We start from the raw sequence: 12,927 nt of genomic DNA, 5'->3' as shown, positions 1-12,927 counted from the left end.
GAATTTCTTAACAATTAAATTTTTAGAATTTCTAAAAAAAATCATTAATACAATTATACGATTGTGCAATTATGCGATTATACAATTATACAATTGAAATTAGTAATCTGTATCTAAAATTAGCGATTTATATTAAAAAACTAGCAATCTACATTAAAAGGCTGGTTTTTGTCACTTTTTGTCTCAAAAAGACACCATACCTTGGGTTGTATCTGACATTTATCTCCAGGTTTTACCCCTACATACATCTCCACATTTTGGGGACCGGGAATGAAAAATGTTTGAGCTCAGCCCCTCTAGACCTTTGGGACTAGTTATTACTGCGCCATCTAGTTGCGTTTGCCAATGAGGCTAAAAACTACCCGATTTAGACGAATCGAAAAGAATATCTATCTAGATAGATATATCTAATCTTAGTGATGATATAATTTTAATACCTGATTTTGATATATCCAAACTAAAATATTTATTTTCCAACCAATCCAATATGATTCAACAATAATGTCCCAACAATTTCTCGCCATGTTACAACTACGCCGCCCAAAAGCTCGGTTTGAGGGTATTTAAAGTTGGAAACATTTAATGCAGCATCAAGAGTCAAATATCAGAGTACTGCAGCTCTGTTTGAGTTTGCAAACTGCTAAATCTATAAAATCGCAGTCAACGACGCTATGGCAAGCTTTCTACCTCTAAAATCGCTAGTTTTTGCGACCGGCATCGCAGTCACAATCGGTGTATTTCACACCAGTGTTCAAAATTTGATCATCAACACAGTCACCGGGCCCGGCAGCTACTCGCGCATAGCTATTGCTATCTTACTTCTTGGGAATCTTAAAAATCTCCCAGGAGTCTGGCACGTATGTGATTACCCCTCCATTTCAACTTCTCCAAGAATCCATATCCAGGTACAAGAAGCTAACAGACCCAGTACCGAGTTTTGAAGGGCCTATTCCAACACGTCATTTTCAGTAAGCGATACATTCCCGCAGAGCTAGGCCCTGCATCTCTCTTTCTTCCTATCATCAACCCCTCGCATTCCACGCTCTGGGAATGCGACTACAATGCCCATAAATCGAACTCGACGTACTTCTCCGATCTTGATGTCACACGTGCACATCTCGTTGCATGCTTGCTACAGCCTGGTATCGATGCATTAAGAAACAACAAGAAGACGGGGTTGGTGCTCGATGCTAATGGGAAGAAGATGAGGGGACGCTGGGGTATCATCTTGGGAGGTACGAGCTGTAGTTTCAGAAAGGAAGTTGCCCCGTATGGGTCGTATGAGATGTGGAGTCGGTTGTTGTGCTGGGATAAGAAGTGGATTTATATTGTTACGCATTTTGTGAAGAAAGGGAAGGTTAAGCCTAAGGGTTATGTTTTGGGGGATGGGTCTTGGTTTGGTGGACGCAATGCTAGGTTCGTGGCGCAGGAAGAAGATGCAGATAATATTGAGGAGAAGTATATCTTGGCTACTGGCATTAGTAAATACGTCATCAAGTTGGGTAGAATGACGATCCATCCTGAGGTGTTATTAGCTTCGAGTGGGCTTTTGCCGGAGAAACCAGGTGGATGGGCTACTATGAGTGTCTCCGGGGAATCAACTGCTCTTCTTGTTGGTGAAGCTGCAAAAGCTAAAGACAAGCAGAATGAAATTGCCGAAGGACCGGGTGCCTGGACATGGGAGAAGACCGTTGCGGAGAATGAGAAAGGGTTGAAATATGCAGAGCACTTTGCTGCACTCGATGGGCTGACTGCAGAATTCTCGGGTAGCAAGGCTCCTGCATTGGGTAAATTCAAAGATTTGTTGTAGAATATGATAGGGGCTTGGTATCTCAAGTAGATGGAGGGAAATAGCCAGATCTCGGGACCGGAAAAGGGAAGCGGCGATAGAGAAATATGTAAAACCTGCTAGTCTCTTACTCAACACGCACTATTCAGTAGGAAATGCGCAAGATGTTGGGGTAATTAATGGATGTATCGCTGTCTTTGAGCCTGCATCGTTCACCGTCTTGTCCTCGACTGGTACATCTAATTTATGTAAAGCAGTCAGGAGGCGCGTGAGATGTTTCGTTTTGGTAGAAGGTGCATCTACCGCTTTGTCTTCTGGGACTCGGGGAGATGCTCAGTGGCATGATTGATAATATTTGTAGAGTTGACATTCGAGATATTGACTTCTATCTAACAAAACCCACCCAATACTCAAACTCATACCTAATTCATCGCGCAAGTAGATCTCTACTGTCAAACCATGTTGATTAAATTTTACGCGGTTTTAATTGAAAATCGAGATATATGTATCCTTAAAATTTGATTCATGCCCTGCTACCAAATAGTTTATGCCATAAGCATGAAGCGGTCTGTGTTCCTCTAAATTTTCGATTTCCGCCGACAGAATCGAGGAAAGCTTTTTGATCAAAGCTTGCGTAATAATGTTCGCCTATGTAGATATATCGGGTCTTGCTTATGTGAGTAGAATTGGGATATCGTCTTGTTGTGTCGAGATTTGCGTTGATGTGTGGTTTGTAGATTTAATCCCTCGAGTGTAAAAATGGGAAAAGAGCTTATTATGCATCCATTGCCGTTCCTCGAGGTTTTGGGAATGGATTCCAAGAGGGTCTCTGATGCTCATTAGGAGTTGGGTACAATATATCAAGACAGATTGCAAAAGTGATCAAGCAGGTTACAAAGATCGGCCCCGGACTGCAGGATATAGTTATCGCTCTTGAATATGTGCTCAAAAAAAAGGGTTTGCCACTAGAAGGCCCATCCTCGTTTATGGGTCCGAGATTGAGAGATACTGCGCGTTGTCTATTAGCGAGTCGATAGCGAGCAAGTGTGTCTTGATATGTGTTTCATGCAGCGTAGTTGGTTTGGCTGAATCTACTTAAATGATAAGTCGTTTTTGAAACAGTACATCACGAATTTCAAAGCTCGAAATATTGGGAGCATCTTCCCAAATTTCTTTCAAAGCTTTTATGGCCACAATAATCATTCCGGCACCTGGGCAAATAATAGTTCCATTGACCTGTGAATAATTAGCAGTTAGCGTTATTCACAAGCAAAATTAATGGGCTCGCTCACCACATGGTCTTTGGCCCAAGGTAGCTCAGTCGACTTGATGGTATTATGCTACCTAGCATCAAGAGGGTTCCAATATGTAGATCGCGTTCCTAGGAGATCATTTCGAGGCTTGCCACGAAACCTATATCCGAAGTCTTGAAGTGTATTTGGCCAATAGGTATGTGTATCATCGAAAGGGTATTCGAGCAGACCTTCATCTTTCGAGAGTGGAGCCTCGCTTAATTTTGAGAACTCTACGCGATGTCCCCGACAATGTAGCTTACCAACGGTAGTCAAGAATGTCTCGCATGTGGAACTTGACCGCTGAATACATGAGTAGTATTCTACTGCTCCGTTGGCTGTGATATCTTTCAATCTTTCTCTGATAGTTCCTTGAAGTGTTGAGTGTGGCCCTATCTCCAGTATGGAATCTACCCGTTTTAGTTTTTTTGTGCTGGGCAACTGTTTAATTGACTCGGAAAAACGAACTACTATTATCATATTCAAAACTCAGTATCGGATGTCAGAAATTTCATCAATTCCGATAGGGCGAGCTTTGAGAGATGAGATCACGCAAGGCTTAGTTAGGAGAATACCTTTATCTAAAAATTCTATAAGCTGTCCATGCTCAGAGGCTATCGCCTCCATTTGTGGTGAATGATATACCACGTTGACTTGAAGTCGGCAATTGAATATACCCGCTTCTTCCATGAGAGTCATCAATGTAAGTATTTGATCCTCTCTGCCTGATAAAGTTAGATTGTTGGGGCTGTTAATACACGCCACAACAACTTCACAATTTCCAAACAGTGAGTCTACATGTGTAAAGTATGGCAAAACCTGGCTATTTACGATACCGAAGGTAATCATAACACCTTTATAGACAATAGAGTTGAATAGTGACTGTGAAAAGCAATTCACGGTAATAGGAGATTTTCCAGGCTGAATGGTCAGAAATAGCGCCAATAACATATCTGATAATTGCTAGCTGATCAGCGGCCAGAAAACATTATCATTGGAACTATCATATTTATGATTCTTACCATACTTGATTCTCTGTTCCTAAGACTCTGACATGCATGATCAATAGCTACTAAGCTACTAGAGCGTGCAGTATCAATATTGAGACTGGCTCCCCTCAAATCATAAAACCAACTTAATCGATTCGCAAGAAAAGATGAGATCGTTCCAGTAAGGGCATAAGTAGTTAGTCTATCAATGTCTCTATGAAGGAGCAGACTGCAGTCATCTGCAAAGCTCGCTGTATAGACTTAGGTACAGGAACCTGCGACCTTCTCGATTGGTTGACCAGCTGCCAGGAAATCTCAGTCTCTAGAACCAAAAACTGCGGGAGCAGGATATAATACCACTTTCTAATGTACGATAAGTTACTTCCAGAAGCTTGCGCTGATGAGGATCCGTAGCACTTGCTTCGGCTGGGGACATGGAGAAGAAAGGTACATCAAAGCAGCCAATATTCTCTTCAAGGAAATTTCCACCTCTGAAATGAAACTAAACGCATAGATTAGCGACATTAATTACTAAGAATTCTCACTTCTGATAACAAGGAGAGTTTTCACGGCTCACAGAATCATGTCTGCTATAATCTGGGTGAGAGAAAGCATCCACGTTAAAGCGCTCTAATGGAAATTCTGCAGACACACATCTCTTTTGGCACTTCATCTATGGTACGTATTAAGACTTATGCTAGTTTGTGGCAAGGTATTAATAAAAGAAGTCAAACGCGAAAGGCGAGGTTTGATTTGGTTTACCTAGTTGTTACTTTTACATCTATCGGTTCAAACTTCACGGATAATTACACGACAAGATACATGCATATTCAAGGATCTCGCTTACAAGATGACGCACTGTAACCTCACACGGAAAGCAGGCAGCGACGTGGTGGACATCAATTGATCAAAGACGTTGGCTGGTAAAATGCCGACGATACTGATTACAAGCCTCTCAATTGACACGAAAAGCTGGTGAATACAGCTTAGCAGCGTCTTTAAATTACCAATGAAGAATCGATTTGCTACGGAGAAATAAAAGCTACCATAGTACACCAATTCGCAAATTCAAGGGTCGTAATTAGTGTAACCCATTTGTAGGTGAACCACCAGTGAGTCGTGTGAGTGCATGAACCTGAACATGTGCCGACTTCATATATCAGCAAGTGCATAAGCATGACCCAGGCGGGACAATATAGCGTTATTTGATTCCTTGCCCATACTCTTGAATGTCAAATTTTGAGCGGTTCCTGAGTTTGGAACCAAAGAATTGAGATGTAAGTGCTTCGGACGCTGTTTAATAGGCAATAGCCCATCTAGGTTTGGACAAATGAATTCATGGGCGATTAGATTCGCCGGTCTTCTTTACACGTTATGAGCATGTGATACTGTTGGACTAGTGATTGATGATGGTAAGTTTCTGAGTTCTTCGACATATTTTTGTTGAGGAACAAGCATATTAACGACTACTCTGACCGCCACGATTCACTTCTTACTTGAGAGTCCCAAGTGTCTAGAGACTTTGGAAAGAGAAATTCGCACAAAATTCATCAAGGAAGAGCAAATAACCAACGAGTCAACAATTTCACTGCCATATCTTATGGCGGTGATCAACGAGTCGTTACGAATATCTCCCCAACTCCCGGATAGTCTGCGGCGCGAAGTACCGAGTGGAGGTGCTACAATCGCAGGTCACCTTGTTCCTGGAGGCACAATTGTTTCGGTGGCATGCTGGTCTCTATTTCATTCTTCAAGCAACTTTGCCTCACCAGATGAATTCATACCCGAACGATGGTTGAACAAACCTGGGGGTCGAACCTCTATAAACAAGCAAGCTGATTCCAAAAACGTGTTTCATCCCTTTTCACTAGGGTCACACAATTGTATCAGTCAGCCACTTGCTTGGATGGAGATCCGACTTATTCCCTCGCGACTTATTTGGAACTTCCACATCCAAGTTCCTAGCGGAAAGAAGTTGCAGAACTGGGCTGATCAGAAGATTTTTTGGACTTGGGACAAACTCCCACTTAATGTCCAGCTCATAACTTTCAAGCATTCTGAAAGGCAAAGGAGCCCATGGTAGTAGTTATTAACACGAAAATCGTGCAACACGTCATTACGAGTTGAATTCAGAAAATCAATGCTTTTCCATGACACGTTGTCAGGCTAGTTCCTCAAACGAACTACCCACAACCAAGATAAATCTTGGAAATACCGGTAGAAGTAGCTGACGACATCAGTAAGTCTTGACTTCTTGGTCTATATCGATTACATTTCTGCGTTCACGGCTATATCTGGACTCAATGTGAGAATTCCAGCTTGTAACTGTAATTTCATGATCTATGAGAAGAAAGATTTCAAAGATTGTTTTCAGACAGGAAGTCTCTTAGGCTCACGGCGCGATATTTTCGCTAGAAAAAGATGCAGCGTGGATCTAATGATAATCAGGGATACATCGAGATGTTGGTATTTACCGTGCTAATATGGCACTGAAGAAACATTGAGAACCAATTGCAGTCTGCACTACAATCACCAACAAGCCACCACTTGCAACTTCAAATAGCGTTCTCCAATTCCAGCTACTCACTCATGTGAAATGCGGGGCACATCTGTGTTGGAAATAAGCACTAGATTAAAAGAGCTCCATTGTTTCAGCATCTTGGTTGTAGTCACAGCGGCACAGTTGAGTATCTTTTACACATCTCAACGTTTCTGCTGTAGTCATACTTACCAGTTTGCTTTTCATACAATCATCCGAAGAATGTAATTCCATCTTTCGAGCATAGCTCTTTTTCTTGCTTTCGTGAGAGAGTTTTATTGGTGGCTATCGAATCCTTCTTCGTATACTTTTAGCTGTGAAAGAAGACAAAGATGGAAGCGGAGGACGACTGCCGAGTTCTATATGAAACTAATTTATCTAATATGCGTTGCTTAACTTCCGTGATTCTTCGCTTTTGACAGATGTCCCGAATCCCCTAAAGTGGCAATTTACTACCATATAGCCCCGCCAATACCAGATCTGGTTTCACACATCTGTGATATCGAGTTAGTAATACTCATGCAGCTAGGAAATATACAGCTTTATTGCCAAGAAAGCCATGCGCATCTAGCTTCGGAGTTGATTGCTGGTATAGATATAAATATGGCCAAATTACTCTTATACCTTCCAAAAGTGATTTGATTACTATCATGCCCTAGAATTGAAAGACGATTTACTCTCATGCCCCTTAAATTATATAGTAGCATCACAATTAGTGGATACAAGAACAAATTTTATAAGTGGAAAATACATTCTATAAGGAGAGTAGATTCTGTAGAAAAGGTAGGATCTATAGGAAGAACAGGTTCCCAAGGAAGATAGATTTTATAGAGAGGAGTAATGTGCCGTATAAATATAGATTAACCTTGAAGTAATTACATCGATTTGAAATGGATTAACACCGAAATTGATGTTCTTCAATGGAAGTGAGTTTCGATTAACTTGCATTCTGAACTTGAACAGATGACTTCGCCACCAGCCACCATCAACGAACCTACTAGTACCTACCTAGTAGAGATCACAGCAACCAATTCATCATAAACCTCAATCTTATCTAATCCAAAACAAACCCCAACCTCACACCCTAACCTCCACCTCCACAAGCCCCTCCGAAACCCCATCCAGCGCCGAATAAAACCCCAAAATCTTCAACCCCGACCTCGAAAGCACATGCGAAAAACAATCTAGCGTCCTCTCCGCCGCTCCCAAAAGCGTCATCATATTAAAATCCTGCGTCACTGTGCACACCGGCGCTCCCGATTTCGGTACAATCTGTTCGTGTATAAAGAGTTTGGAGTAACCCTGCTTCATCGCTTTGCGTAACCGCGTAAGAATAACTACACATTCATCATCAGGAAAATCACGGAGGGCCTGACGGATACAATAAGCTCGAGCTCCTATTTCACAGGAAGTTTAGCAGATGTAGATGTGGATGTGCAACGCGATTCCTATACACGATGTGGAGCTGAAATTGAAAGATTTACCTACCAATAACAGGCTGTTCAGTGAAAATATCATGAACCATATACTCGGTTCCCTCTTTCCTATCCGCGCCGCGGATGATGTGGTCCGAATCCTGCACCACAAACCGACCCCCCCAACGTCGGAAACGCAGATCTAAACGCGACAGTCTTCTGACCATACCCGCCTCCCACATCCACCCACAGAGCCGAGGAAGAACTATCCCCCAGCCAAAAACTGTCCCACGGGGAAAAGATCCTGCACTAACGAGGTTTCCTCCGCCAATTTCCTCATCAGCGATGCGAACGCCTGCGCCGTCTCAGGTTTCTCTCCAAGAATCCCAAACAAATCTTTATCTCGACACTGAAAAGCAGTCTGGACCGCAGTATTTTTCGGATCCCTCGGATTCATATACTTTGTATCCGCGAGAAATCTCGGTAATGCCCAGTATGCCAGGCCCAGAAAATCCGCACTATGCGAAAGCTCGAATTAGCTTTCCCGTTCAGCAGAGGGGAGGAGTGCTCAGAATCACCAAGTCACGCTTTCTTTTGTGAAGTCCGAGTCTGCGAATAATGCACAGGAAGATGACAGTGTGTAGGATTATCCATTCTCTGTAATCGCACCAAAAGCAGCTAAACTGCGCAACAGGCGTGCTTTCCATGTTAGTATCGCATAAGAGTACAGCTATCGCTAGGAATCATACTAAGCAAAACAGCATCTACTTCGGTAGCCTGTGCTAATTTCTCTAATATTTTTGCTCCGGTGGATAGTAGATGGAATAAATCCAAATCTCATGCGATACGAATGCAAACACTTTCTACGGGCCTGATTTGATGTACCATAAATCTCAGCAAATATGTCGAAAAAAAAAAAAAAAAACAATGCTAGAGTGATTCACGAAATGGGTTTATATATATACCCGAGAAAGCAAAACTCTCGCAAGAGCATCAGCGGGTGTTTCTAAAGCAAGCGACACGTCCATGAACAAACATATTCCAAGCAAAACTCTACCCGGGAAATAACCCAATAGGAACAATGGTTAAGTAAAACATCTCATCATCAGTGTAAACGAATCGATTTCAAGAACTGTCAGGATCAATTAATCTCACTACCGACTCCCAAGACATCTCGTGAAACACAAATATATATATATCCCATCACGTGTACGCATTATGAAAGCAGATACCTAGCGACAAAAATACTAGTAGTAATAATGTAACTTTATTTCTGTGTGTATGTATGTATGTGTGTATATGTTTATATTGACTGGCCGATGGAAATTCCAAGGCGTAATTAAATATAAAGGCAAAGAAAGAAGGGCTATAAACAACGAATAACAGGACTAGAAATCCTACCCATTCACTTACAAGATAATCCATAGTAGATTCCTTCCCCATTCATCCTCCCCGTTCTCAACTTTCCTCTACCCTCTACACTCCAACTTACCTTCCTCACCCCCTCACTCTTCACCACCTCTCCAATCTCCCAAAACCTCCTCCACCTCCCCATCCAAACACTCACACAATCCCCTCCCACACCCTTCTTCAACCTCCTGTCCATCCTTTCCAATCAGCACCGGTAAATTGTCATTCAATCCATTCCTCAAATGTCCTATCTTCCCAAACCTCACATTGCAAACGACTAGCCATCGAACTCGAAATGCTCCGGCGCTCTCCCAGTTAATCGAATTTTGCCAGGAAGGAATTTGGATTGCACCGGGGAGGGTTTCCATTCTCGCCTATTGGTTTCATATAATGAGTTTGGGGAATTGGGGAAGGAAAATCGGAGAGGGGAAACACACATAACCTTGAAAAGCTCGACTTTTGTTGATTGAGAAGATAAGAATGACGTTTTTGCAGGTCTCGAAGGCTTCCTTGAAGATCGGTCCATTTTGTGCTTGGGTGGTCCAAATACCCTTTTTGCATATTAGTCGAATCGGTCTCAATTGATTGATTCTAGCCCACTCACATCTTCTATACATTTAATAACATTCTCATCGTTGAAAGATTTTACTATGAAGTATCTTGTATCTGATAGCGTTAGTATGTGAATTTCTCAACTCTCCTCAGGAATATTCTATAAGTATTGGCAGACACTCGTCACTCAACTTCACAGCAAACAAGACAGTGATTCAGATAGAATCCTTTTTTAACTAATTGCATGGGTATCAAGAAAGCGCTACTAAAGCAATCTCTATTGACTTGAAATAAGATAAACAGAACTGTCGGACAAGATGGGTGATTTTCACTGACCACCTTTCCCGCCTCGATCAAAACCTCTTGGGTCTTTATAAGGTTTGCCAAGCGCATTTCGCGATCCAAATCCAACTTCACTTCTTGAATCATGCGACTCCCAGTTACCACGGCCTCTTCCCCGACCTCCTCGACCTCGATAATTTGGATCAAAGGCTTTTCCTCTGTAACTTCCATGTACTTCAAAAGATCTTTCGTGTGCAGTCCGTGCAGGGGGTCTGCTCTCGAAGGTCCTTAGACCGGGGGACACTTCACGATCATTACTGCGGCTTCGACCACGATTACGAGACTCTTCAAAATAAGAACGACCTCCACGGTCACCATTGGCGCGGCGAGAGGTATCATAGTCTACTGAACTTTGTCGACGGCGATTTTCATGTTCTCGATCCTCAAGGCGTGCTACTTTTCCATGGTTTGCTTCCCCCTGAGAATCTTGGACTTCACTGTAGTTGCGCTTGTTAGATGTTAAACGATCATGAAGATCTGTAGACTCCGTTACCGCTGGGGTATTCTGAGGTTGAATCAAGCTGTTCATCAAGGTTCCTACGTTAAAATTTACAAGACTTTGACCGTCTTGTATACCTGCTAAGAGCTTCGCTTTTTGTTCTTCCAATTCCTTCAGAGCTCGTGCAGTTTTTAAGAACTTGTTTCTGTGTACTACATCATGATACTGAGTCATGTCTAGCCATTCCCTCAAATCAGTGTCATGGGGTAGAACTTGTGCCAGTGTTGGTGGTCTAGACTCTCGTGAAGATTTGGCGTCTTCCTTCGCAGTCTCGGGACGGCGATAATCATCATTATTATCACGAGAAAATCTGCGTAGGTGATGGTTTTTGTCAGTGTCTTGATGCGACCTTTTTTCATATCTATGATCGGTGGCTGGGTTTCTTTCTGGTCGATAATCGCCCTCTTCTCTACGTTCGTCTCGAAAACGAGGAGGTTCGGGTTTTGATGGCTGTGCTTGTGCTGGACGTCGAGTCAGGGGGCCAGGTTCTTCAGCCTTTACACGGATATAAGCTGGTCGAATGGCGCGCTCATCTTCCGGTTTAAGAGACTTCTCATTAACGTTAGCCGACTTTATATTGATCTGAGTTCCTCTTGGCTCCGTGGGCGGAAGCTTCTTAGGGCTAGGCTCATCTAGTATCTCTCCTTCCGACATCGACCCATTTCTGACATTCCTAACTTCGATCTCTGCTAAAAAGCCATTACTAGATCGATCATCGCTGGATTTCTTGATTCTTGTAGGAGTTTCTGAACTTTGGGAGTTCGTAGATAGAATGTTTGTATTGATGGGAGGTGTTCTTTTGGCGGTACCAATTCTTGCCACAGGGTTCATTTTTGGTTCTGCTATTGGTTTGGTCTCAGAATAATCAGAAATGAGATCATTTATCTCTTTTTCCCGGCGTAAATGTTCGTCGATAATTACCCCTTGAGCAGGACTCTTAGGGGATGGTTGCAATGAGCTCGACGACTCTATCGCAGTTATTTGTTTTGCCGGCGCAGGAACTGGTGGGGTAGCTGAGTTGGCTCGGCCTTCTTTTCCTCTCATCAATCTTGCTCTTAATTCGGCAGTTTTGGCAGCAAGCTGTTCTTTCGTCGGCGTAGGAGTAAGAGGGGCCACACTGTTATTAGTTGAGTTCAATTGAGGGGAGTACTGGGCAGGTAGGTAGAGGTTAGCTGTATGCGCTTGGTCCCTAAAGTTTGAAGTAAAAGTTAGATCGTCTATCCCAAGCACTTACTGGTGGTCGATTGGGAGATATGAATTGATTTTGTGCGAAAGCTGCCTGATTGTATGAAGGAATCTCGGGAGAGAAGCCGTTGTAACCATCAATGTTCATTTCGTCATATTGTAATATATTTGGCTGTTGAAAGAAATTGGGACCTGGTGCACCGCCAGAGAAAGGAGACTGCAGTGGTGTAGTTCCAGATAGATCATCTTGATTGAAGGAGTTTGATTGATATTGTCCATTATTTGGAAAGCCGTTATTTGCTGGCCACATGGCTGCAACAAGAATTTGTCAAGCTGCTTGTCTTTTGTTGAGTCCAGGGTTCGACGACTTGTTCTATATTGGATATTTTATTTTCCTAGAAGTAATCTGTAAGAGGATTTTATTTGATATAGTCAAAAGACTTGTAAGAGTGAATATTCACAATGAATGAACGATTAATAATTGATTGATTGACTGTGTTGTGGTGCAGCCGAATTAGATATTTGGAAATTTTTCAACTTTGCAGTATCATATTATGACGAAATAGCTTGACGGGCTTCTGCTTCTGCTTCTTGTTCTTCTTCTCTTCCCTTGAACCTTGATGTATGTATGCGAAAGGCCTCTTTCAGGAGTCTTGCATAGATTATAAGAGAAGGGTCTTCTGGAAGACAAGTCAAGAGAAAAGAGTGGAAAAAGAAATATAATAGCCGTAGGAAGTTGTATTAATGCAATGATTTTTTGGCAGGAGTAATAAAGTGTGAAGTGTGAAGTGTGAAGTGTGAACACTTTTCGAAATATGCAGCTAGGTCCTAAACCGAGCTAGGGGGATGCCTTAGGCGGTTAACGACATGAAGGTAAACCTTGTGAAAATACATCTAATAATCGACGCAGCTTTC

General features: G+C 42.4%; 2 protein-coding genes across 2 annotated transcripts; one reads left to right on the top strand and one right to left on the bottom strand.

The window, feature by feature from the left end:
• Window positions 1-59: 59 nt before the first annotated feature.
• Window positions 60-2,219, top strand: BCIN_03g06460 (hypothetical protein). Its single transcript, XM_024692075.1, has 2 exons — window positions 60-857; window positions 929-2,219. Exons 1-2 carry the CDS (start codon window positions 672-674, stop codon window positions 1,808-1,810), a joined length of 1,068 nt encoding a protein of 355 aa, XP_024547848.1. The 5' UTR covers window positions 60-671; the 3' UTR covers window positions 1,811-2,219.
• A 7,059-nt stretch (window positions 2,220-9,278) lies between these two features.
• Window positions 9,279-12,817, bottom strand: BCIN_03g06450 (hypothetical protein). Its single transcript, XM_024692074.1, has 5 exons — window positions 12,062-12,817; window positions 10,323-11,976; window positions 10,039-10,100; window positions 9,872-9,985; window positions 9,279-9,808 (listed from the first exon to the last, which is right to left on the bottom strand). The coding sequence occupies exons 1-5, from the start codon at window positions 12,320-12,322 to the stop codon at window positions 9,530-9,532; spliced, it is 2,370 nt and encodes a 789-aa protein (XP_024547847.1). The 5' UTR covers window positions 12,323-12,817; the 3' UTR covers window positions 9,279-9,529.
• Between the last annotated feature and the right edge of the window lie 110 nt (window positions 12,818-12,927).

This window comes from Botrytis cinerea, chromosome 3, assembly GCF_000143535.2.
Source record: "Botrytis cinerea B05.10 chromosome 3, complete sequence".
Lineage (NCBI taxonomy): Eukaryota > Fungi > Ascomycota > Leotiomycetes > Helotiales > Sclerotiniaceae > Botrytis > Botrytis cinerea.
This window is presented reverse-complemented; position numbering and strand designations above follow the sequence as displayed.

Excerpts from the sequence above, each read along its gene's own strand:
- BCIN_03g06460 (XM_024692075.1), top strand. The coding sequence starts at position 672 with ATGGCAAGCTTTCTACCTCTAAAATCGCTAGTTTTTGCGACCGGCATC. Across the intron at positions 858-928 it reads ATCTCCCAGGAGTCTGGCAC|TACCGAGTTTTGAAGGGCCT; the intron begins GTATGTGATTAC and ends TAACAGACCCAG.
- BCIN_03g06450 (XM_024692074.1), bottom strand. The coding sequence starts at position 12,322 with ATGTGGCCAGCAAATAACGGCTTTCCAAATAATGGACAATATCAATCA. Across the intron at positions 9,986-10,038 it reads TTATTAAATGTATAGAAGAT|GGTATTTGGACCACCCAAGC; the intron begins GTGAGTGGGCTA and ends ATATGCAAAAAG. Across the intron at positions 9,809-9,871 it reads GTCGAGCTTTTCAAGGTTAT|GCGAGAATGGAAACCCTCCC; the intron begins GTGTGTTTCCCC and ends TGAAACCAATAG.